Source organism: Ischnura elegans, assembly GCF_921293095.1.
Source record: "Ischnura elegans chromosome 13 unlocalized genomic scaffold, ioIscEleg1.1 SUPER_13_unloc_3, whole genome shotgun sequence".
NCBI classification, from domain to species: Eukaryota; Metazoa; Arthropoda; class Insecta; order Odonata; family Coenagrionidae; genus Ischnura; species Ischnura elegans.
Window position 1 is genome coordinate 10,730,316 of NW_025791659.1, and position 26,728 is coordinate 10,757,043.

At 38.0% G+C, this 26,728-nt stretch overlaps 1 protein-coding gene across 1 annotated transcript in view; it reads right to left on the reverse strand.

The window, feature by feature from the left end:
- The window catches only part of LOC124172994 (dentin matrix acidic phosphoprotein 1-like), an 89,386-nt gene extending 66,629 nt beyond the window's left edge, over window positions 1-22,757 (reverse strand). The window contains exons 1-2 of the mRNA XM_046552527.1: window positions 22,644-22,757; window positions 10,102-10,169 (exon numbers count right to left, since the gene is read on the reverse strand). Coding sequence (XP_046408483.1) covers window positions 10,102-10,169; window positions 22,644-22,757 — 182 coding nt within the window. The remainder of the gene's footprint in view (window positions 1-10,101; window positions 10,170-22,643) is intronic.
- Window positions 22,758-26,728: the final 3,971 nt, after the last annotated feature.

Below are 26,728 nucleotides of genomic sequence, written 5' to 3' on the forward strand. Positions count from 1 at the left end.
AGGGCTCCGTGGTAGGAAAAGAGTACCAACTCTTCTAGCTTCAACTCCAAAGAAGCGTTGGGTTCTTTGACACGCCGCTTATCATCCCATATTATTTATATTTCAAAACCCATAAGACTTGATTTTTTTAATTGCAGGGCATAAGCTCCCAGAATATTCGTAAGATTTGTCTTGATCGCCAGAATCTACGAAAGTAACACTCGTCTCTTCTCACTTAACCTACAGCTGTTCCATTATTAACGTTTAATAACTTATCCTTCTGTATACACTGCAAAGATATAACAAATGGGTGGACGTAGTGAAGCAAAATTATGTCATATGGGCATAAACGAATTTTATTCGGTCATCATTTTTAGTATTTAGATACATAAAATTATAAACAATATAAACATTAAAAAGCGGAGTTTGTCGAGCTCTGCATATCAGAAAAATATTTCAAACAACAATAACACATGAAATTAAAACTTTCATTCAAAAATAACAAACAAAGGGAACTGAAATAAAGAGCATTACGGCAAGAAATGGAAAAGAATGCAGCGTTCAAGATTTTTTGTTATAACTTCAACAATAAGGGTTTAAATCTAGCAAAACACGGTAAGAAATAAAGATAATAGATGTATTTACCATTATCAATCGGAAAACTTGTAAATTCTGGCTAACTTTGAAAGATAATAGCAAAAAATGACGCGGCGCCGCTGCGGCGCCGAAAATCCAACGACGTAACTAATTTTGTAAATCCATATGAGGGTTAAATTGCCTAAATCGAAAGATTATTTACTCCTTGAGAACGCATTTCACGCTTTTAGATTTTTTAATGACGATATATTTTTTTTCGATTAAATGTAAAGTGAAAATTTTCAAGCGCGACGGCTAAGTTTGCATGCTGGGAAAAGCCCGTGTGACGTCATTCTGGTTCCCGCTGCCGCCGTTTGAGGTAACCTCATCATTAAGCACATTCCCAAACGGGAACACGCTACAAAATTTTGTTATTTCTGGAAAAGTAAATGTATACTTGACCAAAAAACTAAGTTTTACCATGTTGTAGGTATATATGTTTATCCTTTCAACAAAAGAGCATTTTTTACTGGAGAGCGAGTGTAGGGGAAAACATCGAATAAACCGCATACTCACTACAGAACTGATGAAAATAAATAATTTTGAAAAGGTATAATTAACGACCAATAGATACAAAAGTCATGGGATTCACTTTACTGTTAACAGCTATAAAAAAAATCACAGATACGAAATATAATTTTCATCAATTTTTATAAATGCTTTCCTAAATGGGAATATTGGACTTTTAACGGATAATTTTGTGCATCAAACTGCAATAAATTCACCAAGTTATGAGTTTACTAAGTTTCAAGCGGTCTTACGATAGTTTAAAATTTTTAATACGTTTTATACAAATCAATAAAATTGACGGTGGTTGCCATGTGACCGAAAATTTTATTTTTCTTGTGGTAACGGTTCCTTTCGTATGCCTGTCTAGACTGAGATAGACTGAAAATGAGTTCAAATATAAATGAAGCTCAATTTGTGGCAAATCTGAAAAATGAACAAGATGGAGGTATATGAGAAGCGTAACCAAGGCTTCAATTTTTAATGGAGATATATAGCAAACAACCTCTCCAGAAACCTTAACATGGCCGATATCTTTCACGTAATCAGCCCTTTGGTATTTCAGTGAATCGGTCCACGATTTCGTTCATACGAACCGTACATTTTTAAATGACGAACGCCTTACTCGCAGCGCATTTTATTTCACATATATATATGGACCGTGAGTATATATGTACGTAGGGCCAGATACACTCTGGCTAATTGAATAAATGAATCAGCTTCTCCCTTTTAAAGTGTTCCCTTTTAAACTAATTGCTTAATCTTCGAATGGGACACCTTCCGTGGGGGGATGACTAATTGGGACAAACATTTGGAATTACAGCAGGCTTCTGTCCCCAAAAAACACAAGTTTCTATCGAATCTATTCATTTGGGTAGGAAGAAATATTTTAACGACCTTTCTGACAGGATGTCCGGCCAATGATAGCAAAAAACTTATGCATTGTTCCCGGATTTCGAGGGAAATTTCACAAAATTTCAGGTTAAATAATCATTTGAAATTACAGCAGGCTTCTGTCTCCAAAAAAACAAAATTTTCTATCAATTCTATTCATTTGAATGGGAAAAAATATTCTAACGACCTTTCTGACATGATTTCCGGCCAATGAAAGCAGAAAACTACATGCAATCATATAATTTTTGTTTTTTTTCCCGGCGAACAATTGCAGTGAAGTTTTCTCGGGTTTCACACCGGGTCAGGTCCTCCCATGTGAATGCGGAAAAACCTACATTGGAGAGACGGGCCGCACTATTGAGACGAGATTGAAAGAGCATCGCAGACACCTAAGATTAGGACAGCTGGAAAAATCGGTAGTGGCTGAGCACAGCATCCTGGAGAATCATATGGTTCACTGGGAAGAAGCGAAGCTGCTCTGTCGATCTAATGGATACTGGGACCGCGCAGTAAAAGAATCTATTCAGATTCGGAGAAAACATTATATAGTTAAAGTTAATTAAATATATATATATAAATATATATATAAATATATACCCCGAGACTTTGAGGATTTGGTATTGGATTCCTGAATCCCTGAAGACGATGGGCGAGTAGTCCATCGAAACGTTGTAATGAGAAATGGAGGACCTGACCCGGAGTGACACCCGAGAAAACTTCACTGCTACATGCAATAATACCCGGATTTCCAGGGAAATTTCACAATATGTTCGACGGAAAAACTTTTATGTAAAATGAATTTTAAATAAAATATTTTGAAATTCGCGTTTGGAGCGAAAATTCATGAATAATTCAAGCATAACTGCCGGGACTAATAATTCATGTACAATTCGCGATTTTCTCTGTCTTTCGGAAGCTGGATATCGTCTGATGTTCGGGAATGCACCATTCAAATAAAACACCATTGGAAAATGTAAAAAATTAACTGTTTCACCACCTAGGATCACATATACCGATGCTAATAGCAAAACTAAGGTGTTAAGATTCTGGTTTAGAATGTCCGTAACGCGATTTCCATGAAATTACCGTGATATATCATAATTAGAGATGCGTAAAAATCGCAAATGCGATAAATGCGATATATATGCGACGTGCGCAAATAAATGCGACATAGATGCAATGACTGGACTTTTATGATATTTTTACGCTAATTTGCCTTTTCGACGGAAAAATTCGTACATTTTGTGCCGAGCGAAGTTTAAATGATCCGCCAACACTCTTCGCTTTAAGCATGTGAGCGACTGGCCAGCTGCTAGTTGGCTGGGACTCTACGTGGCCGCGAACTACAAGTGGGAGCGGGCAAGCTACACCTCCGCCACTATACGTCTTATTCCTTAATTTATCATTGTTCTACGACATAGTTATTTGAAATATTCAGTATTTTGTCATATAACTGTGTTTCACTACATTTTATCGTCATCTACCTCAGTATGAAAATAAAAAAAAGACGCTACAATATGTGATAAACTGTTACTGAAAGTGCGATAAAATAAAAATGAAAGTGCGATTTTCACGTATCTCTTATCATAATAATAGATAATTAATTAATTGATTAGGTTGACAAATTAAATATTTTATTTTTAAAAATTTGGTTATATTGACATCTATTTTGTTGACATTGTGCATTGATTTCGATTATTTTACAATGATGAACACATTTTGTACATAAAATCGCCTAGATACTGAAGTATTTTATGAGGTGATGCTTTTCTGTGGCGCCTTATACCATTCTATTATAGCTGATGCTTATTGATGCATAAAGGAATAAAATAAGTTCACATATACATATGTGTATGCATATTATTACATGCATCGCTTACTTGAATGGCTATTTTTTCAATATGTGCTCTCTCTATTACGTGAATGTATGCATGTAAAATAATGAAATTAGTGAACAAGCATAATTGTTGTCCTGACTCTTCGTATAAAATCTGGGTCCCTGTGACGTCACGTCATCGCATGGGCGCCAATCTGGCCTTTTTCAAATGAGGTTAAAATTGACCATTAACATTCGTCTAAACTGGCATGTCTAAAACCAAATAATTTTTAAATAATGAATACACTGATGTCAATGGCCTTCTTTTTCTTTGATGAAAGAAACTATCATATTGTACCCTATTGATATATTGGATATTAAATTCAAATACAATTTCTCAATCTCTTATTTTTATCTCAGCCTTCTACACTGATCACTAGGCACACATGAAAGCAAACTCATTTTAACGCCTTATTCGTCTCGTAATGTCTTAAAGTAATTTGCTTTCTTCGCGCGACGGAGAAAAAAATAGGGTCAGTTTATAGGCCCTAAGCTGCAGGACACTCCTGTAAAATTAGCTTGAAAACCCACACATCCTCCCCTACTCACGATTGAGGATTTTGAAAACCCCTTTTGAAACCGAACCCTGCCAAACCTACCCCAAAGGAGCACCTTACCCCTTTTTACGAGATGGCAAGGGAGGCTGTTACAGGGGAGTGCTACTCGCATGTTCATTTTTTTCAAATAGGTGTACCTCAGGGTTGCGTTCTCGGACCCCTCCATTTTCACAGGGTCAAAGAAACGGAGTAAGGGTTACACTTAAGGGTGAAACCAGATCATTTTCTCCCTGGCACCCGTCCAGGGTTCGTCCAGGGGTGTGGTTTAAGGATTCAATCTCTCCAAAAAGGGTTTTCAGGGCTTGAGTAAGGGTCTTGGACGAGCGGCGGCGTTTATTTAGGCAACGGGACACCTTCACAAAAGGCGCTAAGGGCAAACTGGCCTCCCGAGTCAATTGACCAATCAGGTTAGGGGGAGAAGTTCCACGCCAGTCAATTATGCTGACCTCTGGTGGTGTCCGAGGGGAAGTAGATATCTCGCTCCAAAGTTTATGAGGAGTTCTCATGTTCCAAAGTGTCCCATAAACGTAGCGATAACCTCTCAACTCCTTACTGAAGTTCACTTCATCACCTTACCAATCACCTCGAAAATGTATGATCTCGTTTTGTGCTTTTGTATTGTTTTTCATTGTTATGTGTCTGCCTACTCCTGTGGTTACCATTTATAAATCGTTTTAGTTTGTATAGATGTGAATTTGATAGCAATAAGCGATGGTGCTAAAAAAAAAAAAAAAAACACCTGCAAACTCTTGCATAATGTGTAATACATAATATATCGCAGTTTCAATGCTATTAGTATTTTTTTAAACTCATGTTCATGCTATTGGAATGTATTTACTGGTTTTTTAACTTGTTAATTATGCATTTATTTGTTCGTCATTGAGATTTAAACTATTCATAATTAATGTTTTATAATATTTACCTCAGGTCTGTTTGAAATCGAATGTTATATTTACTGGGGTAAATGATTTATCATTATTCATGTTCTATTTATTTAGTTATTTATGTATTTTTTCATGTTCTACCCTAATTGTTGCGATGGGTATATGTGCATTCTTAGGTATTTTTTGATATGATTGTTTAAGTTAACTTCAAGATTTCATTTCTATGCCCTGATGTGTTAGTTGTGCTAAATTCCATTCGGAAATATCTCATATATTTTGTACAAGTTTATTTTGTAATATCTTTTATGTTCTTAATGGACAATTTTGTCCAAGAACAATAAATATTATTATTATTATTATTATTACCAAGGTCAACAATCCTAAGGTTAATTAACGCAGGTGCACAAATCATTCCTCCTTAAGCTTATCCTTTGATACCGAAAAAAAACGGGGCAGTCGTGGGACTGGCCGACAGAAGTGAAAACTGAAATCATTATTATCCATTTATTTTTTATATAGATTTAATATTATTAAAGAACTAATTTTGCCAGTAATACACATTTTTCAACAAAAATTGAAATAATTTTTTTCAGACAACTGTTTATTTTTAAATATATATGAAAAATACGATGTGTATGAATAGAAAGTAACATCATTTATATATTAAAATATAATATGCTTTTGTTTATTTTATTTAATATGCTATAAATCTATAATTGTTCACTATGCACATAAAATAAACTGCCTTAAATTGTACTGAACTGTATTTCTATAGCGTGTACACTCTTCTGCACGTTCATGCACGAGCTCTTTATATTTAATGAACTTATACAATATACACTATAGATTTTAATTTTAATATTTTGAAAACAAAAAGACTTTAACAGTCTATATATTAACAATATATCAACAGAGTTTATTTACTACGCCTAGTCAGTCTGCGCAGTTGAAATATCCATAGTAAAAATTTTTAAATTGTATGAGATTGAGAAAAAAATCCTACCCGGCGGGTAATCAAACCCCGGTCTCCCGCGTGACAGGCGGGCATACTGACCACTATACTACCGAGGATGTGATACTAAGAGACGAATTTTAAGACGGAAATGTATATCTCGCTGTAGCGATCGCGGTGTCGGGTCGGTGACGCTCACGCGAATTATATGCTTTTTCCCCATCCCGCTAGAGGGCTTAACGCCGCTAAAGAAGTTTTCACTTCAAAAATTATGTTCCATTCTATCGTGCAAGTCATTAAACCTCTATTGGTCAATGTACATTGTGCGATACACTATTCATAAAATGGCTAGCTAATAAGAGATATACATGTATTTATTTCCACTTCTGAAGATGTATCTAGGAAGAGACACATATCATTAATTCGTAGCAATATAACGACGTCTTTTTTAGTTTTACCATGCATAATTATTATCTATTTGATTGATTCTTAACACGGTGCATTTCTACCAGTTAACAGTGAAATACTAACATGGTAATAATGGATATAAGTTAAAAAAATTAAAATGTATACAGTAACGAAAAATAAGAGACAAGATGACAAACATACGATTAAAAATAATAACGTAAATGTGAGGGGGAAGAATAGCGAGATTTTTTTAACAGACATGTGGGACATAACAAGGTTGATGAAAAGGTCGGATGAGATTCTACCTTTCGCGACAGTAGAATTAGTTTTTGTAGAGTAGTTTAAGATAGAACCGTAATGGAAACTAGAAAAGGTGAATTTTCTTTGAAAAATGTTTTCGTTTCGGAAATTTTTGGATTAAGCGGATATTCGGGTTACGCGGATATTCGGGTAAAGAAGATATTCGGGTGAAGCGGATAATCGGATAAAATGTGCTCGTATTATCGGGTGTTCACTCTACCACGAGTGCCTAAGCGTGCACAGGGCAACACAAATACTTTTCCCATCATCAAAGAGAGAGAGAGAGTCCAAAAAAGCGAAAATGCATTCGGAAAGCCCTTTTCAAAGAACCGGAATGAATAAAAACACGGCATTTCCCCTGGAGGTACCCTTCGCGACAGCGGGCGAAACGTAAAAGCCGAATAGGGATGCAGTCAGGTCGAGTTGATAGGTCAGAAATTTATGCGCTGCAAGGGCGAGGTAAAAGTTCTGGGGGAGACCGACAGATGGGGTGATATACGCGAATGCGGCTGATTTATTTCCGCTTACCGCCTTATGGAGTATAAAAGGGGCACATCCACAGGGTCGCAGGGAAAAACCAGGGTACAAGGTGGGGGAAGGGTCCTGGACGAATAGGGTAGGAGAAAATGCCCTGATTCTATGTTAAGGAATAGAAAAGCATTCTTAAACCTTAACCACGAATTTAAACCCTAACTACTGATGTGTTTTTTTTAGACGTTAGTACCGGCGTGGAGACATATCAGGTCCCCAATATTTATTAAATTTCTCAATAAGTACTTATATTTTGTCAAAACCCTTAAATGGATTTTTTGAAAGTTTAAATTTTGTTTGATTGAAAGTTAAAGATTGTTTTCAACAGTTATAGATTATTTTCTTTCGATATTTTCAATATTTAATACTTTTTCATTTTTTTAAGAAAAAACCTTGCAATGTTTTTGTGAAAACGTAAAATCAAATTTAATTTTCACTTCCTACAGGTCCTGGGAACTCATAATTCAATTATTATAACAAAATGCAACATAAACCAATTCACTACACCGTGGTCTATCATTTTCTTTCGATACATTCAATATTTAATACTTTTTTCATATTTTTAGAAAAAAAACCTTGCATTTTATGTGAAAACGTAAAATAATATTTAATTTTCACTTCTTACAGGTTCATGGAACTCATAATTCAATTATAATAACAAAATGCGACAAAAGTCATCTAAGCCAACTCACTACAGAGTGGTTTATCATTTTCTTTCGATGTTTTCATTATTTAAAACTTTTTCATTTTTTTATAAAAAACTTGCATTTTTTGCGAATACGTTAAATCATATTTAATTTTCTCTCCATTCGGGTCCTAGGAATTCACAATTCAATTATTATAACAAAATTCAAAATAAAGTCATACACAACACTTCACGTAACAATGGTAATTACTTCAATACAAAAAAACGACGTATCTATAACGCAACTAGTGATGCGGGGACATACCGAGTCCCCAGATCACTTTGCACAACGTTTACGCTTCACAAGGGTGAGATAGACTGACAAAAACCAGTTTGGTGGGAGGGGGGGAGTAGAATTGAAGTTATTAAGTAGCTAAGCGATGTTGCCAAACCACTCAGTAAGTAAACAACAAATTTAACAGCCTGGGGATCTACCATTACCCCGCGTCAGTAATTAAGGGTTAATGTACTTCTTAACGAAATATCGCAATATCAACACAAAAAATACTAAAGCAGTGCAGGAAAAAGTGACTTTGTACGCAGTCACGCGCACGGGTGCAAAGTTAAATACACCAACGGATGAAGTTCGCCATGAAAAAATATTTGACTCATTCCGGGATGCGAACCCGGATCTCCCGATTGCCGGTCAGGCGTGCTACCAGTTACACCACCAAGCCATCTTCTCAGAGCGAACTTCGGGATGGGTTTTACGGAACAAGATGTTTACGTCACAAGTCCAAACTGTGGCACATGTGGCGAGGGTCGTGCTTACTAAGTCACTGTCTGGGTTCGAATCCCGGCTAAGTCAAATATTTTTTCATGGCGAACTTCATCCTTTGGCAGTGAAGTTTTCTCGGGTTCCACACCGGGTCAGGTCCTCCATTTCTCCTTCAAACGTTTCGATGGACAACTCGCCCATCATCTTCAGGGATTCAGGAGGAAGCCAATTGGATCAATTCCTGAATCCCTGAATCCAATTGGATTCCTGAATCCCTGAAGACGATGGGCGAGTTGTCCATCGAAACGTTGGAAGGACAAATGGAGGACCTGACCCGGTGCGAAACCCGAGAAAACTTCACTGCAATTGTTCGCCGGGAAAAAAACAAAAATTATATTCATCGTTTGGTGTATTTAACAAAAAATACTGGCCGGCCACCCCGCGTTGCTCGGGAAGGATGGTACCCCGAGATATGGAAACTTAGAGCTTGAAATGAGGTCATCATCATCATCATCATCACTGGTCAACAATCCTAGGAATGGTTTGACGCAGCTCTCCACTCAGTTCTCCTATCAGCTAATCTTTTCACACCTACGTAATTCTTCTCTTTCACATCTCTTTTTAATTGTTCCATATACTTTGTTCGAGGTCTTCCTTTTCCATTCTTGCCTTCCACTTGCCCTTCGACGATTGTCTTCATCAGGCCATCATGTCTCAAGATGTGGCCTATAAGGTTGTTCCGTCTTCTTATTAAGGTTTTCATGAGGCTTCTCTTCTCTCCTACTCTTCTTTTGAAATGGTGATTTTTTTACATGCATAGATATTTGAGTAAAAGTCACCGTGAAAATGACACAAAGTGTCGAAACCATGGTCGGTGGTTGAGTGTTGAATTAAATAGTGTGAAAATTACGATTCGTATTTTTATCATGGCGATCGGTTTTAGAGTTAGCGAATGCACTATTTTAATCTCATATCGGTTATTGCTTGTTAGTTCCCGGCGATTTAACTAAGAACGGTAGTCAATAGCAACAGTAGCATCAGACTACGTTAACAAGAAGAAATGTACCAGAAGGAAAAGGTAATGGGATAGGAGAGGGGAGTTTGGTCGAAACAATATTAGGAGTGATTACTTTTGATGACGATGTTAATACTAAGTATAATTAATCAGACTCACCCGAATACTGTCTGTGTCTGACGAAGAAGGCGGACAGCTCTAGTCAGTGGTCTGGCCTCAGTGTGCACCTGTCGGGAGAAAAACAAAAGAAAATCAATATGCGTACAGTACCGTACTTGAGAAAATCGTATCGGAAAACCCAAACGAAACAAAGCAGAATTTCATCAAATGAAGTGAATTGAGAAACAAGAATCAAATCGGGCGATTATTACAAAAAGAGTAGTTTATTATACGAGGGAAGTTTTTCTTTCAACCTCCGACAGCTCAGTAAGAACATCATACAGGAGACAAGCGGGTACTGCGCAAGTAGGGCAATTGCGCGTAATCTGCACTGCACGCTGAAATCATTTCTGACCGTTAGTTGTTATTTTAAAGCTAGTAGCAATCTCATTAACTACACTGCCTCAATTGAATTCTCCCGCCAAGTGTGCGCTGCGGAGAGATAGCCAGAAAACTCGCCGAATGGCTTCAGCATAGACTTTTTCTTTTCTTGACCTTTATGCCGATAAAAGAGAATTTTTCTTTACTGCACTGTGGCTAGAGTGTGATACAGTGTTAAACGTTGCGTCCATTCTCATTCAAAGCAAAAGAAGAGACATGCTGACTTCTGGAGATGTTCTGATCCACGACAACGACCGTCATCTCAGAGCTGATGCAGCCCAACCGCTCCTTGAGCAATTTCAATGGGACATTTTCGATCACCCGCCGTGCAATGCCGACCTAGTGCCGTGTGACTTACATCTTTACGCTGAAATGAAGAAATGGCTCAGAGAGAAGCGTTTTCAAACGGGTGATGAACTTCAGGACAAAGGTATAATATATTGTAAGTCATAGGCGCCAACATTCCATGAAGAAAGTATAGTAAAACTTGTCCAAAGGCACGCCAAATTCCTCAATTGCCGAGGCGATCATGTCGAAAGGATACCACAAGTTTGCTCAACATTTAGCAATGAAATAATGTTCAATCAATCACTTCCTACACTGATCATGGCCCATCGCAGGTTGAAAAAAAACGTCCCTCGTACAAATACATTTAGTGAAGGAGAAATATAAATCTTCAGCAGATGTTTTACTAAACAAGCCTTCCAAGCTAATCCCGGGTCACTATATGTAGTTCTGAACGTAGGTTTTCGCAGGGAGAGGCATCGCTGCTGACGGAATCCGGGTGCAGCTGCATGTTGCGCTTTGTCGTGCTAACTTTCGCGTCCGTTACAGGGGGCATCATCAGGCGATGAATCGCATCTTTTTCGCATCTCTTTCGCAATTTCATCGCCTGATGATGCGCCCTGTAACGAACGCGAAAGCTTGCACGACAAAACGCACCACGCAGCTGCACCCGGAAGCCGTTAGCAACAATACGTAGTTGTTCATCTATAAGCTCTTCAAAACGCTATTATTAAGTAAATCTTAAGATATCACCACATCAATTATAGTGAATGTTTTTGAATGAGCAGCACAAATTGACAAATTTCGGTCACGTCTACTGAATAATTAAAAAAATGGTGAAATTATCTTCTCACATTCATACAGTTGCAGAGTCTTCATAGCAATAAATAATAATGAGCATGAAAAACTTCAAAAATAATGTTTTACTGAAAAAAAATTGATGCTAATTATAGCGAAAATCACTTTTCCTTGAACAAAATCGAGTAGATTACCGATAGAGACAATAAATAAAAAAAGGGAATACACAAGGTGAACCGGGTATAAACCCAAATGCACAATATGATGAAATAATTAGTCATAATAATGTAAGAAAATCGTACGAAAAGTTTTTAACTTTTGCGGCCAATTTTCCCATTCGCACGCAATTTTTCATTTGTTTTATTTCTTTCAGAGCCTTAGAACCCGTGAAACTTCATCTTCAGCTGGACCGCTTTAAAATCCCTCCGTCTCCCACAGATCTGTGGAATTATTTCATCGAAGGAGAGTTATGGTAATGATGGCAGCTAGTCAGGGTGGAAAAAAATGGCAACCGTGGATTTTACAACGGCAATAAAATCTCAGTTTTATGACGATTGCCTGTCGTTAAAGTTCCTTTCGTTCGCTGATGGAGGTGGGTTTCATTCGAAGGAAGGGGTAGAATCGATTTGAATCAGTTTTGGGGGCGATCGGTATTTTAATCTCCAAGCATGGCGACGTTGCCAGATCGCATGAAGACATCGAGATGTTCAGAAAATACCGACGTTAACCAAAAAATAACGTTGAATTTCACTTTACGGTATGTTTATGTATGAAATAATTAATCATAGTATAATGTAAGAAAATCATACGAAAAGGTTTTAAACTTTTGTGGATAATTTTCCCAATCGCACACGTTTTTTCATTTGTTTTATTTCTTTCAGCGCCTTAGAACCCGCAAAACTTTATCTTCAGCTGGACCACTTTAAAATCTTCTAACACGGCGACGCTGCCGGATCGCATGAAGACATCGAGATGTTCAGAAAATACCGACGTTAACCAAAAATAAAGTTGAATTCCACTTCACGGTATGTTTATCGCTATGAAAAAATTAAAACTCCTTGAAAACAAAGCCCGTTTTTTTGGAAAACGTTTCGAAAATGAATAAAACCTTCTTCAAGGCCATGATCGGAGAGTTGGAGGAGTGAAGAAAAATACAGCTTCGGCAAAAATGATTGTGACAGTCGATTTAAACTAGTATTTTCACATTAGTCTCATATCATTTACAATTAAATTATTCATTATGCGCAACTGTTATTTTCGTGATAAATTTATGGATAGAATTTATAGATTAGATATATATTAATAGAGATAACATAAAAAAACCCTAGGCTGGGCAGAATCACAGTACACAAAAAATTTGAACAGGAAACTGATCCTTTACCTACAGTCTCCTACCTGACTCTGAGGAAGGTGGTAATGCGCCACCGAAAATTTAGTACTTACTGTGAGTGTTTTTATCCTTTTTTACTGTGTTCTGTGATTCTGCCCAACCTAGGGTTTTTTAAATGTTATTTACCTCGTCAAGGAACATTTCGAAGTGTCTATTTATAGAGATAGATATAGATATCAATCCGTTTAGGAGTGTTTGATCTCCAAGCATGGATACGTTGCCAGATGATACCAATGCTGAAAGCATCGAGAACTACGATTATATTTCCCAATGAAAGGAAATTATCAAGAAAATCATCTAGAAATCGAATGACGTCACCGACTCATGAAAAAGTGGGCATACAAGAGAGTAGGGAAATTCCATTTGTGATGAAATTACCTTTAGAGAAAATTACGCAACAGGATATTTCGATAAAATTGTAAAATACACAAAAATATCAAAACTTAATAGCTATAAATGATCATAATACATTTATGAAGGTGATGTTCATGCGTAGAAACAAAATAAATTATCGAAATACCTTCTAAATATGCCCAAAATTTACATGTGACGGAATTACTGTCAAGTCCACCTCCTAAGTGTATTGATTTCAAACATCTTTAAAACTCTGTGGATCGAAGTATAATTTGAAAACTTTTAATAAGGCTCTGAATAATGTTTCAAATAGGTACTGATTTCATAAAATTCTATCATTTAACTCTTCATTTATCAAGATAAAATATTTCCAGCCTAAATTTTAATTTGCGAGAAAAAGTTGACATTTTCATGAAAACGCCCAGTAGTTAACCCATAATAACCCAATGTTCCTTCTAAGCAACATCAAAAATATGTAAATGCTCTGCTTTATTCAGGAAATATCAAAACAACGCATTATTTTGTGGCGTTGATTGTGTTTTATTAAAGTATTCTACCGATTCAGGTAGGTTTCCATGGAGTGCTTAAGAAGGAATCCTGGAGCCTCCCCTTATATCATGCACATCCCTCTTCAGTGCACAATAAGACCTACTACCCTTCATTCTGTCCAAAAATCCTGTTCTTTTCCTTCCCCTCCCTCGTTTACCTAACACTCTTCCCTCGAACACTGTTTTCAACATCCCATCCCCTCTAAGTTCTCGCTCCATCCATACCTTCTGTCTCCTCCGTATCTCATCTAAAAGCTGCCTCTGCTCACCCACCATGTCCAGCACTTCGACGTTCCTCCTAACTAATAAATCAACTACCACGATATTTATGATTAAGAGCAAAATTTTCAAGTTTTCATGATGAAAAATCATGATATTTGAATTCACCCAAAAGTAGCCCTGGATTAGAAAGGATCAACTCGTGAAGACACTGTCGTCCAAAAAAATATCTTCCTCTCCCATCAATCGACTTTTTTCAATGATTTCATATTTTGTGTCCGAACGACCAAATTATGGAAACAGTCGAAAAGTCATGCAAAGTGCTCAGGATTGTTTTTTCGAATATCTTCATGTTGGAGTATCAGGATTAGATCACAGTATAATAAAAAAATTACTGTCATAGAAATTATCAGCAGAATAGCCCAGGCCAAGAGAGCATTCCACCAAAAGAGAGACCTGCTTACAGCGGGAAACTTAAATATGGAAGTAAAGAAACAATTTATAAGAACCTACATGTGGAGTATGCTCCTATACAGAAGTGAGGCATGGACAATGACCGCAGCGGAGAAAGCAAGGATAGAGGCCTTCGAAATGTGGTGCTACAGAAAAATGTTGAAAATCAAATGGATCGACCGAGTTAGTAACGAGGAAGTCCTAAGAAGAGTAGGAGAGAAGAGAAGCCTCATGAAAACCTTAACAAGAAGACGGAACAACCTTATAGGCCACATCTTGAGACATGATGGCCTGATGAAGACAATCTTCGAGGGACAAGTGGAAGGCAAGAACAGAAATGGAAGACCTCGAACAAAATATATGGAACAAGGAAAGAGAGATGTGAAAGAGAAGAAATACGTAGGTGTGAATAGATTAGCTAATAGGAAAATCGACAAAAATCGAGATAATTAGCTAAAACCCTTCCGCAGATAAGTTTATGACGTCACGAACTCACGGTTAGCCTGTCAGCTGACTCGTGAAAACCTCAATAAGAAGACGGAACAAACTTATAGATAATTTATCTTGAGACATGTTCCTGATGAAGGCAATCGTCGAAAGACAAGTGGAAGGCCTCGGAATGGAAAAGGGAGACCTCGAACAAAATATATGGAACAAGTAAAGAGAGATGTGAAAGAGAAGAAATACGTAGGTGTGATAAGATTAGTTGATAGGAGAATAGAGTGGAGAGCTGCGTCAAACCAATCTTGGGATTGTTGACCAGTGATGATGATGATAGACGGATAGGTATGTGGTCACACATTTCGTACCGAGTTTTACCGACAATAAAGGCTTATCATGTTTGCAGGTCAACCCTCAAGGTGGGGCTTTCAAATCGTTCCATAATTTTAACGATTCAAACATATCGCAGGGATTCACCCTGAATAAAAAATAAGAGTTGGTATTATATGACCGCTCCCCGGGAAAAAGAACTTACAGGCGTTTTATTGGTGTGTTTTCCCCTCTGGGGAACGGTAATAACGATTGTTTTTTTTAAATCAAAAATGGATTAGGGCAATTCGGTCGAATGGGGTTTTAATTCTGCTCTCTCGTCAAATGGGGCCGCCGTCGGGAGGCGTAGGGGGGCAGAGGATATTTTTGTTCCCCATTTTACTGCGTTTTAATAGAGGTCGCCACCGTAAGAGTCGTTAAAATGTTTATAAAACCCCATTAAATTCGTAGACTCGGCCGAAAGGCAAGAGATGAGAGATTACCCTCTTTTCCCGTAGAGGGCAGGCCATTCGATTTATCTTCCATCGTCTTTTTTGTTCAGAAATCGGTAAAAAAAATGAACAGAACAGCGATATGTAGACTGCAGTTATTTACTAAATTTCTTTTGTTGCCCAACTTTTGTTCATAATTAAATGTGAATTTTTCAGGTTCAGCTCACGAATTAAACCCATATTCCCGATGTTTTCGATATTTATTTTACATTTTCAAGGCTTAATAGTATATATGAGAGGTACAAGAACTGCTAAAGTACCTAGACAAACATTAAAAAATATTAGCACAATGCTATAATTATCCAGTGAAACGTGTCAACAAATTTTAACAGGTTTAAAAATTTGAAAACAAATTAAGAAAACGATGGAACATAACGTTTATGTAGCAATTTAGCTTGTTTTTTGTTGCTATGTTACAATATTACATCGATATTTTTACATTTACATATACATAATTATACTTTGAGCATACATATTACTATATATTATGCTTAATCAATTTATGTCAGTTATTTCATCACAATTTTAGCGTGCTTCATTCATCAAACGTTTAATTAAATATTCTTTCTGATATATTACATTCTGAATTTAAAATTTCGGAGTTATCAAAGAAAAAATGATATTTTTTTCTACTATATGGTTAACAGGTGCAAAGAACTGTATACATAATTTATAAAACATGATTTCTGTTGTGAAATTCTATATTCTTTGTAAACGCCATGCTTTGCGAAAATAATGAAACTATTCCAGACAAACGTAATACCATAAATATTCTTTTTCATCCACGCAAAAAAACTTATTTAATAATCTTCCCTTTTTTCACCGTGACTTCGCAGAATTGTTTCGAAGTTTTGCATCATATTCGCTACCCAGCAAATGCGCATAAACTCACGGTATTGTTAATATGAATATAGTTGAAATAAACTTATATCTTAGCAATAAACGATTATATTTACTGCGTAGTCTACTCCTTTACGGGCTAGTACGTATGTTTACGGGTATCCTAGCGACAGTGCGTACGAAACTATTTACGGCGACCGACTGGAACCAATGTCGTCGCGATAGTGAACAATCATCAATACAATATTTATGTACGTAAGCTAAGGTTCCATTGAGAAACCATAAGGTGGCGTTGTTGAAGCGGGACGAAATGGAGGACCTCTGGCGGGAGATTTATGAGTCGACTGGGGAGTGGAAAAAAGGGGAAAAAGTTTAAGAGGAGAGGGGGTTTGTTTACTCGTTGCCATTGGAACCACCTCCATCTTGTTGTACGCAATACTTTCAAAAAAAAAGGAAAAGGAAATATACGAAAGGAGGATGTATAGAGAGAGAGGTATGGAGAGATGAGAGATTTACAGCTCAAAAGTTTCCAGCAATGCGAAGAAGAGTGGGTGGAATGGAATAAATCACTTGGAAAAAATTTCACAACAAAGGGAAAAATGTACATTAAAAATGTACGTAGACAAATAAAAACACGATATATTGAGGCCATTATCTGTTCACCAGTTAAGACCAGCTGTTGCCTGTACGCGATTATTAATATATACTTATAGTGTGCAAGTACTCGAAAATTCGAGTCGAGTAGTTGGTATACGACTCGAATGATTCGAGTAGTGTTACGAATGTCGAGTAGAGTAGTTTCCGTTACAGAGTTGTCGACGACTGTACATCTACATCTACATAATACCCCGCAAGCCGCCTAAAAGGCGTGTGGCAGGGAGTGTTAGGACACCAGTCGTTTACAGCTATAAAAAAATGAAGGGCTCTACAACGAAGTTGGGACTAGCGTTTTTTAAAGTCCTTTATGGTTCGGGGGAAAAACGAATTCGCATACATACATACCAGTATCTATCCGTTCGCCAAACATCTCTCTTAATTTATCGCTTCTATCGGAACTGGAAATATAGTGTGGCTCCAATATTATGTTCTCCGTGTCGCTCTTAAAGATATCCATTCTCAATTGTTCAAGCAATCTAAGCCTAGCGCGCAGCCTCCGAGTCTCCAACGGCTCCCAGCCTAATTCGCTTAACATCTGGGTAACGCTGTCTGTACGCCCGTCGCAGTTTTTGACGAAACGCGCCGCTTTCCTTTGTATTTTATTCAGTTCGCGGATTAAGTTTTTCTGCACCGGATCCCATATTATATCGCTGCATATTCAAGGTGCGGTCGGACGAGAGCGAAATAGCATCTTTCTTTTACTTTCTCATCCTAAAATGGTTGGTTAGGTAGGTTAATAAGTCTGCCGGACAGGGGACGCTATCATGAAACTCATGTGATAATATCGTTTATAAAGTCGTTCTATTGTCTAGCCACACAATTGTGTGGCGATAGGACATTTTTTCCTGCCAGTGATACTGTAACTTGGGGAGTCATAACCTGCTTTCTGAACATGAAAAACAATTGTTTGATCTGCATGAGTATTTGAGAGGATGAAATATTACCGGATCCATTTGCGTAGTTTATATTTATTACAATTGCGCAAATGCATTTACTAGGGGCTCTTCCCAACAGTTTGGATACATACATTATTTACATTGACGGCATATTGCTAGAGGTTAACTAATATCAAATGTGCTTAAGCAACTGTTTAGGCCTGTTTACACGGTAGATTAACACGTACGGGTCAATGTCTAAATGTATTAACGCGAAAATGAACACCAAAATGAACCGTTTAATCACCCAACTTGTGCGAACGCATGCACAGAACTTAGAACCTGTTCTAATTTGGTTCATGCATTCGTACATGTTCCGTTCCGGTCCACAAAAGTTATTCATGCAAACAGACATAAAATCCTACGTGTTAATTAATCGCGTAAACAGGCCTTTAAAGACGAATTTTTAAAATTGCTCTCCTAATTCTGACATATTTTCCATCAAATTTTCTCATTATCTTTCGGAAAAATGGTAATATGTTGGTTAATACATTGTTGTATTGCCTGGTTCAGTAGTTACCATACTCGACTCGATACTCACGTGTAGTTTTCAACTCGACTCGTTACTTGACTCGAGATCAAATAGTATTACTCGCGCATCCCTAATGTATCGTACTGGTAGAGCAATTTAACTATTCGGGAAATACATAAGAGGAAAATAAATACAGCAGAAAGAACCTCAGGAAGAGAATAGGGTAGTTTCCTTCATCAAATTAAGCGAAAGGGATTGATTGCGATTCGTTACCCACCATTAGTGTATTCATAATACACGAATTGTTTGGTTTTAGAAATCACAATATAAAAAATAAATTAAGAGATTCGGTTGCTAATGGTAATTCGCATTGTTAGAAATGCAATAACTATGTCATAATTCCCGTTATAATAAAAACAATAATAATTTATTACTCCGACATTTTATTTTTACATCTTAATACAGCAAAAAACAAGTGAAGGAGCTTTAGGTGGTCTCCAAGGTCATGGGACCAGAATTGAGCCACCATCAAATAACAAAATGTATGCCAATAAACATAATAATGCAGCAAATGATACATGAGTGTTGTAGATAAATAACATCAAAATAAATTTTTAACTATTTCTTGGGAGAAAAGCCAGTCTTTAGCAAGTCTTAGCATTATATTACATTACATTACATTAGTCTTAGCATTACATTTGAGGTTTTATTTTTTTAAATTCCAGCGGGCAGTAAAGGAAATAATTTTGGCACCATGTAAAGAAAACAGCGTCTATATAAAGTTAACTTGGGCGTGTTTGCTACTATAAATGACTCAGTTTCTCATAGTTACTATAAATGACTCGGTTATTCTTCAAACCTATTACTCTTGGACATTAATGACATCATTAGCATCACAGGTGAACAATCCTTATCATGTTTTTTCGCAGGTATCCACTAATATCGCCTATCAGCTTATCTTTTCGTACGTAATAACATCCTTTTTCAATTATTCCATATGTTTCAATTGAGGTCATCCTTTTCCGTCCTTTCCTTCCATTTGTCCCTCGACAATTATCTTCATCAGGTCATCATGCCTCAAGATGTGGCCTATAAGGTTGTTCCGTCTTCTTGTTAAGGTTTTCATGAGGCTTCTCTTCTCTCATTCTCTGCCTAGAAATTCTTCATTACTAACTCAGTCGACCCATTGGATCATCATCATCATCTATCATCATCACAGGTCAAAAATCCTAATATTGTTTTGACTAAGCTCTCTACACAATTCTCCTGTCAGCTAATCTTTTCACACCTACGTATTTCTTCTCTTTCACAGTCTTCTTTATCTGTTCCTTACATTTCTTTCGAAATATTCTTTTTTTCGTTCTTGCCATTCACTTGTATAATCCACAATTGTCTTCATCAGGCCGTCATGACACATGGTTTGTCATTTGAGTTTGTTCCTTCTTCTTATCAAAGTTTTCATGAGTCTTCTCTTCTCTCCTACCCTTCTTAGGACTTCCTCGTTACGAACTCGGCCGATCCATTCAAACCTAATCATTCTTCTGCAGGACCACATTTAGAAGACATCCATCTCTGATTTCCCCGCTGCTGTCGTTGTCCATGCCTCACTTCTGTAGAGAAGCATACGCTAAATGTAAGTCCTGATAATCTGTATATTTTAATGAAAAATGACAAAGCAGGAGAAATTTCCACAAATTTTACATTTAATTTAAAACCATTAAGGTACCTGATGATGCTGTAAAGCGAAACCGGTAGTACTATTAACAGTAAAATTTGTGGAAATTGTTCCTGCTTTGTCATGTCACGTATCCACTCCATCTCGCCTGAAACCCCAGATTATATTTGTATATTTTAAATTTATAATCGACATCCCCTGCCAGACGCCTATCGAGGCGTCTTGCGGGGGTAGCATTTTGGTGTAGATGTAGCACTCTTCAAGCGTCAAACGCTTTATCGCCCCCTCCCCCATCCCCCTGGCGACGTAATCACGAAATAGCTCCCTCCTTCGATTCTTGAGCTCCCTTCAGGGGGGGGCAGTGTTTCATCCCTACACCGTCAGATGGATCCACCTGTCTCCCGAGGTTCCCTCAACCACTTTATCTCCCGAAGACACTCTCCTCTGCGCTTTCGGAGGAAGTTCAGAAGAGATACGGAGAGAAGCTCTTCCTACCTTCTCCCAAAACCCAAAAACACGTTTTACCCTCTCCCCTTTCATAAGACAGACTCTGGCGTCACATAAATTCGACGCCGAACGTTCGGCGGATCTTGAGACCTGTTTTCGAACCTCCTTGCATGGGGACTGGGAGAAAAATGGCTGTAATCTTCCGTTAATTCGTTTAAAACTTGACTAATTGCTCCAGCACTCTTACTCAGAGCATTATAAATATCAATCACACTGATTTGTAACCTCAACAATGGTTTATCGATGATACAATCCAATATTTGGGTAAAATTCATAAAATGTAGTATAAATATATGTTCATTATATCGTTTAAAACTAGCCAAATTTCCCCATTACTCTTACTCTGAACAGTTTAGACGTCAATCTAACTGATCTACAACGTCAAGAATGGCTGACCGATAATACACCCAAATATTTTCGTCTAATTGTCGTCAAATTCACGGTCCGTTGACGAGCCATTTTAGTCGGAAGTATTGATCGCGTATCAATCACAGGTCGTACGTTTAACTAAAAACTTAACAAACGCGACTGACCCCGTAAATGCCAACGGAACAATGAAAGTTCTCCGCACTTTCCCTGCAAATGCAGCAATGAAAAATCTCTCCTGACTTCTCATTTCGTCCGCAACATTCATCTCCGACTAAAGGTTGTGAGATAGAAAATGGAGGGTCTAGGGTGCCAGGGAAGTTAGGAAGGGTCTAAATTTTCGCCAAAACTAATGAACATATTGGTTACCAGTCTTTCGGCTTTGGTACAGGCTTAAGGACAATGTGTCATCATGGCACAGGGATCAATAATTACGCTTCAAATGTACTTAATATTGTGCCAAAAATATCTCTCCTGCCAACACATATCGTTTGCAAAATTCGGGGCCAGATAAATGCTGTGAGAGGGAAAATGGAGAGAGCAGGGGGAGGGCGGTTTCCTATTATTTTTTTATTTCCTAAATCGAAAGATTATTACTCCTGGAGCACGCATTTCACGCTTTTAGATTTTTAAATGACGATATCTATTTATCGCGATTAAATGAAATGTGAAATTTTTGAAGCGCACGCGAAAACGCGACGGCTAAGTATGAATGCTGGGAAAACTCCGTGTGACGTCATTCTGGTTCCCGCTTCCGCCGTTTGAGGTGACCATGGGGCGAGGATATGTGCTCTGCTGCAATGCAGGCTGCTGGCAGGTAGCAGAGTACCCTGCTAGCAGGTAGCGCTTGGCTTAAATAAAGATTATTAATACCCTATCAAACGAAGAAAACTTTCCGACCTGAAGCATTTTTAATAGGTGATTGTTAAGAGATCTTTCCCTAAGGTCTGTGCCTCATGCATGCATTGGTAATCTCAGACGATGTAAAACTCCTATCTACTCGTATAGAAACTAGGTCCCTGTGACGTCACGTGGAGTGGCATCGCATGGGCGCCAATGTGGCCTTTTTCAAATGAGGTTAAAATTGACCATTGCCATTCGTCTGAACTGGGATTTCATTAGCCAAATAATTTTTATATTATGAATACACTAATGGTGGGTAACGAATATGCAATCAATACCTTTCACAACTTGGTACACCTAATTATTTATAAATCCTGTTTCCTTCGACCAAAACGATTTTGAAAGTCCAAGGTAAATCAGAAGAGCCAATTCGTAAAAACCCTCCGTCACGACACTCCCCACACCCTAAGCATTCGTACCCTATCTTAAATATCCTGGCCCCTTCCACCCTAAACGGTCCAGCGACCCCTAGCCGACCCCTTGAGAAGCACCCTTACACAACCAATAAATCCACAATCTTTATCGCCTCGTAGTTCTTCCAACATCCATACAAGCCTTCTCTGTCTCTCCCTCTGATTGGCTACAAAACTACCGCTGCCCTCTGTTACCATATCTCCGTACTAACCCTCACGTCCTTCCCGAAATCTTTAAGAGAAAGAACTTATTCGGTCAGCTCTTATCTCTAACGAGTCCTTCACGTACCCTGACCCCTTACCCTGAAGGATAAAGGCCGGGGGTACACATTGAGGGGGGGGATTGGGAACTCAAAATAATCTTAATCTCTTTTTCTTTCGGAGCAAAAACATTCTGACGTCTTATTTGTCTTCCTCACGGAGATTCTGAGGCGATCTTTCTCGACATTTAGCTCAATGGGTGCTGATATATTGAGGTAACAGAAAATATTTAGAGAGATAGATATCGATACCTCCACTGCGCAAACGTCCAGCGAATCAAATCCGCTCACCTAGGACTACTAATGCTAATAGATGATAAATTTTCAAGTTTGATTCGAGGAGCAATTTTTGAGCGTTTGTGCTGTGGAAGTATCGACATATACCTTCTTTATAAGATGTTGCGGCCAATGAATAAAATGTATAGGGTGATCTCCTATTATTTTTTATTGCCTACATCGAAAGGTTATTACTCCTGGAATACTAATGTCACGCTTTTAGATTTTCGAATGACGATATCTATTTTTGGCGATTAAATGAAAAATGAAAATTTTCAAGCAAGCGAAAACGCAACGGCTTAGTCTGAATGCTGGGAAAACCTCGTGTGACGTCACACTGGTTCCGTCCGGATGCAGCCGTGTGACGCCACCTTGGTGTAAGACTATGAACGCCGCTATGATGCAGGCTGCTTACTGCCGAGCATGGCGGTAGCGTAGAGTACCCTGCTAGCAGGTAGCACTTGGCTTAATTAAAGATAATTAGTACCCTATCAAACGAAGGAGAGTTTCCGACCATAGGAAATTTTTAAAGGTAATTATTAAGAGACGTTTCCCTGAGCTCTGTGTCTCGTGCTTGCATTGGTAATCTCAGATGATGTAAAACTCCTTGACTACTGGTATAGTACCTAGGTCCCTGTGACGTCACGTGGAGTGGCATCGCATGGGCGCCAATCTGGCCTTTTTCAAATGGAGTTAAAACTGACCATTGCCATTCGTCTAAACTGGGATTTCATAAGCCAAATAATTTTTATATTATGAATACACTAATAATGGATAACGATTCGCAATCAATGCCTTTCGTCTTCTTCGATGAAGGAAACTACCCTTTTGACAGAAATACAATAAATAGATCTCTTTTGGTAGTCATATTGGTGTATCAAATTGTACATTGGCCTATAATGGGTTAAAATACAAGGTTGATTCATCCCTCTCTATTTTTCTGATCATTGCCATCTCAATGATACCGGCGCAATAAACCTCGTCCAGAATTGGTCGCTCCAATCGAAATTAGGTCCGTTAGTCATAAAAGCGTTTATGGATTGTGATCGCTTTGGATGTGGGGACAAACATATATCACATCGTTTCTACACGCGAGATAGGGATTCCTGAAACGTTCAGAAGGAAAGAGACTTCTGGGGGGGGCTACAATCCGTTTGGGGGTGTTTTTATCCCCCCGACCCATATACAAAAGGGTGCGGAACCCCTCCGAAGCAACCTAACTCAATCCATTGGACCCCTGAACCCTTAACATTCGTACCCTGAGTGTAATACCCTCTCTAACAACAACAACAGTTCAACCCTGAGCCGTAACTTCAATCCCGGTGTAGGTAATTTTCACACATAGTATTTCATTCTTATTTTTGAAGGGACTAGGTGTTGTTGTATGGTTATGACGTATTGTTATAATTATTAAAATAATATGCCGATTGAGATTAGATTGTACGCAGTGTTTACCTACATCTAACAAGGAGACATCGCCAAAGTGATGTTCGGGATCTGCATGCGGATGTTATTTTCTGAAACTATACAGGTAAGGTAGAAAAAGTGCCAAGGCTTTCTTCCACATAGGCCCAGGTTCGGGAGATATTCGCTTGTAAAGATTTCGCGCAGCATGACATCCCTTGAGTAATCGCAACCTCTTACTTACGGCGGTGTTTTTCTCTTTTGAAATCACTGTCACATTTTATCCCCATTCGTTTTATTTAGTTACTTCGCGATTTTTTAAATTTAATATTAATTTATGGATTTTAAACGAAACTCCGAATTGTGCCTTACCACGGCGATTACTCCAGGGATGTCATGTTGCGCGAAGTCTTAACAATCGAATATCTCTCGAACCCGGGCCTATGTGGAAGAAAGCCGTGACACTTTTTTTACCTTACCTATATAGTTTCAGAAAATAACATCCGTATCCAGATCCTGAACATCACTTTGGCGACGTCTCCTTGTAATTACTACCCCGACAGCCACCTAAAAGACATGTGGCACGGGGATGTTAGGATATTAACCGCGAAAAGAAAAGCTAGTTCTAAAACAAAATAGCATTTGTTTAAAGTATACTGGGACTAGCCGCGGTGATAACTTATACGGGAGTCACCCGCAATGCACAATCGTGCGAAAGATCCACTGAGAAAAAAAACCATCCGCCTTGACCGGGATTCGAACCCGGATCCCCCAATTTCCGGTCGAGTTCATTAGCCAAATAAGCTACCGAGGCGTCCTCCTTCCTTGCGGATATTTGCGGACACTACCTTGTCTGGTTAACATAATATTAGATTAGCCTAGACAGCTTGATAGTCTGAGCAACTACCCAGTTCGAGAAGGTCCTTGGTTCGATTCCCGGTCTAGGAGAAAACTTTCCATGTGTTTTTGGCCTTCATTCCATCTCCTCGCTGGGCTAAGTCATCGTCCTGTGTTTTATGTATCTATCTCTTTCTTATCTAATTATGTTTGTATACAGGGTGTCACTTTTATCTTGACCACCCGATTACTTTTTGCCCAGATGCAAATTCAAAAACGTGTCAAGCAAATGTTCATTATCCGTCAGGGGGGCATTGATCAGCATGATTGCCTTCTTTGTAGCTTTGTTAGTTACAAAGATATGAACAGCGGTTTGTCTATTTTAAATGGCACCCTAGACGTGGACGCGGTTGTGGTCCCGGGCTCAAAGTGACTTTTGTGTTACGTTTCGACTTGCTTGTCATTTGTTTACTGCTAACTCCAGTAAGTGGACGAGTTTCTTATGTTTTCATAACGTTGTGTTTATGTTAATGGTCCACTGTGCTACATTTTTGAATAAGTCTTTAGGAGAGGAAATGAATTGCTGAATAAAAAATATAGGGTGTCATTTAAAAAAGACATACTGCTGTTCGTATCTTTGTAAATAACAAAGCTACAAGGAAAGCAATCATGCTGATTAATGTCCCCCTGACGGCTAATGAACATTTGCTTGACACATTGTTGAATTTGCATCTGGACAAAAAGTTATTTCGGGTTGTCATGATAATTGGGACACCCTGTATATAGATTCATGTACTTTATTAAGGTGAAACATAATACTTTTTTATGGTAGCCACAAAGGGTTTAATAGGTAAAACGAAACCTACGAGGAATTTTATATCCTGAGGAGATTCCTAAATATGTAAATTTTGTATGATACTTCTAGACGAAAAGAGGGTGTCTTTTACCTTAAAAATGTAATTATTATTAAAGTGACTTTTGTGTTACGTTTTGACTTGCTTGTCATTTGTTTACTGCCAATTCCAAGAAGTGGACGAGTTTCTTATGTTTTCATAACGGTCTGTTTATGTTAATGGTCCACTGTGCTACATTTTTTAATAAGTCTTTAGGAGATGAAATGAATTGCCGAATAAAAAATATAGGGTGCCATTTAAAAAAGGCATACCGATGTTCATGTCTTCGTAAATAACAAAGCTACAAGGAGGGCAATCATGCTGATTAATGTCCCCCTGACGGCTAATCAACATTTGCTTGAAAGATTTTTGAATTTGCATCTGCACAAAAAGTTATTTCGGGTGGTCAAGACAAATGTGACGCCCAGTATGCACTACACACAGGAATCCCTTTTTCTTCGGATCATTGCAAGTACATGTTTCAAATAATCTGTAACCA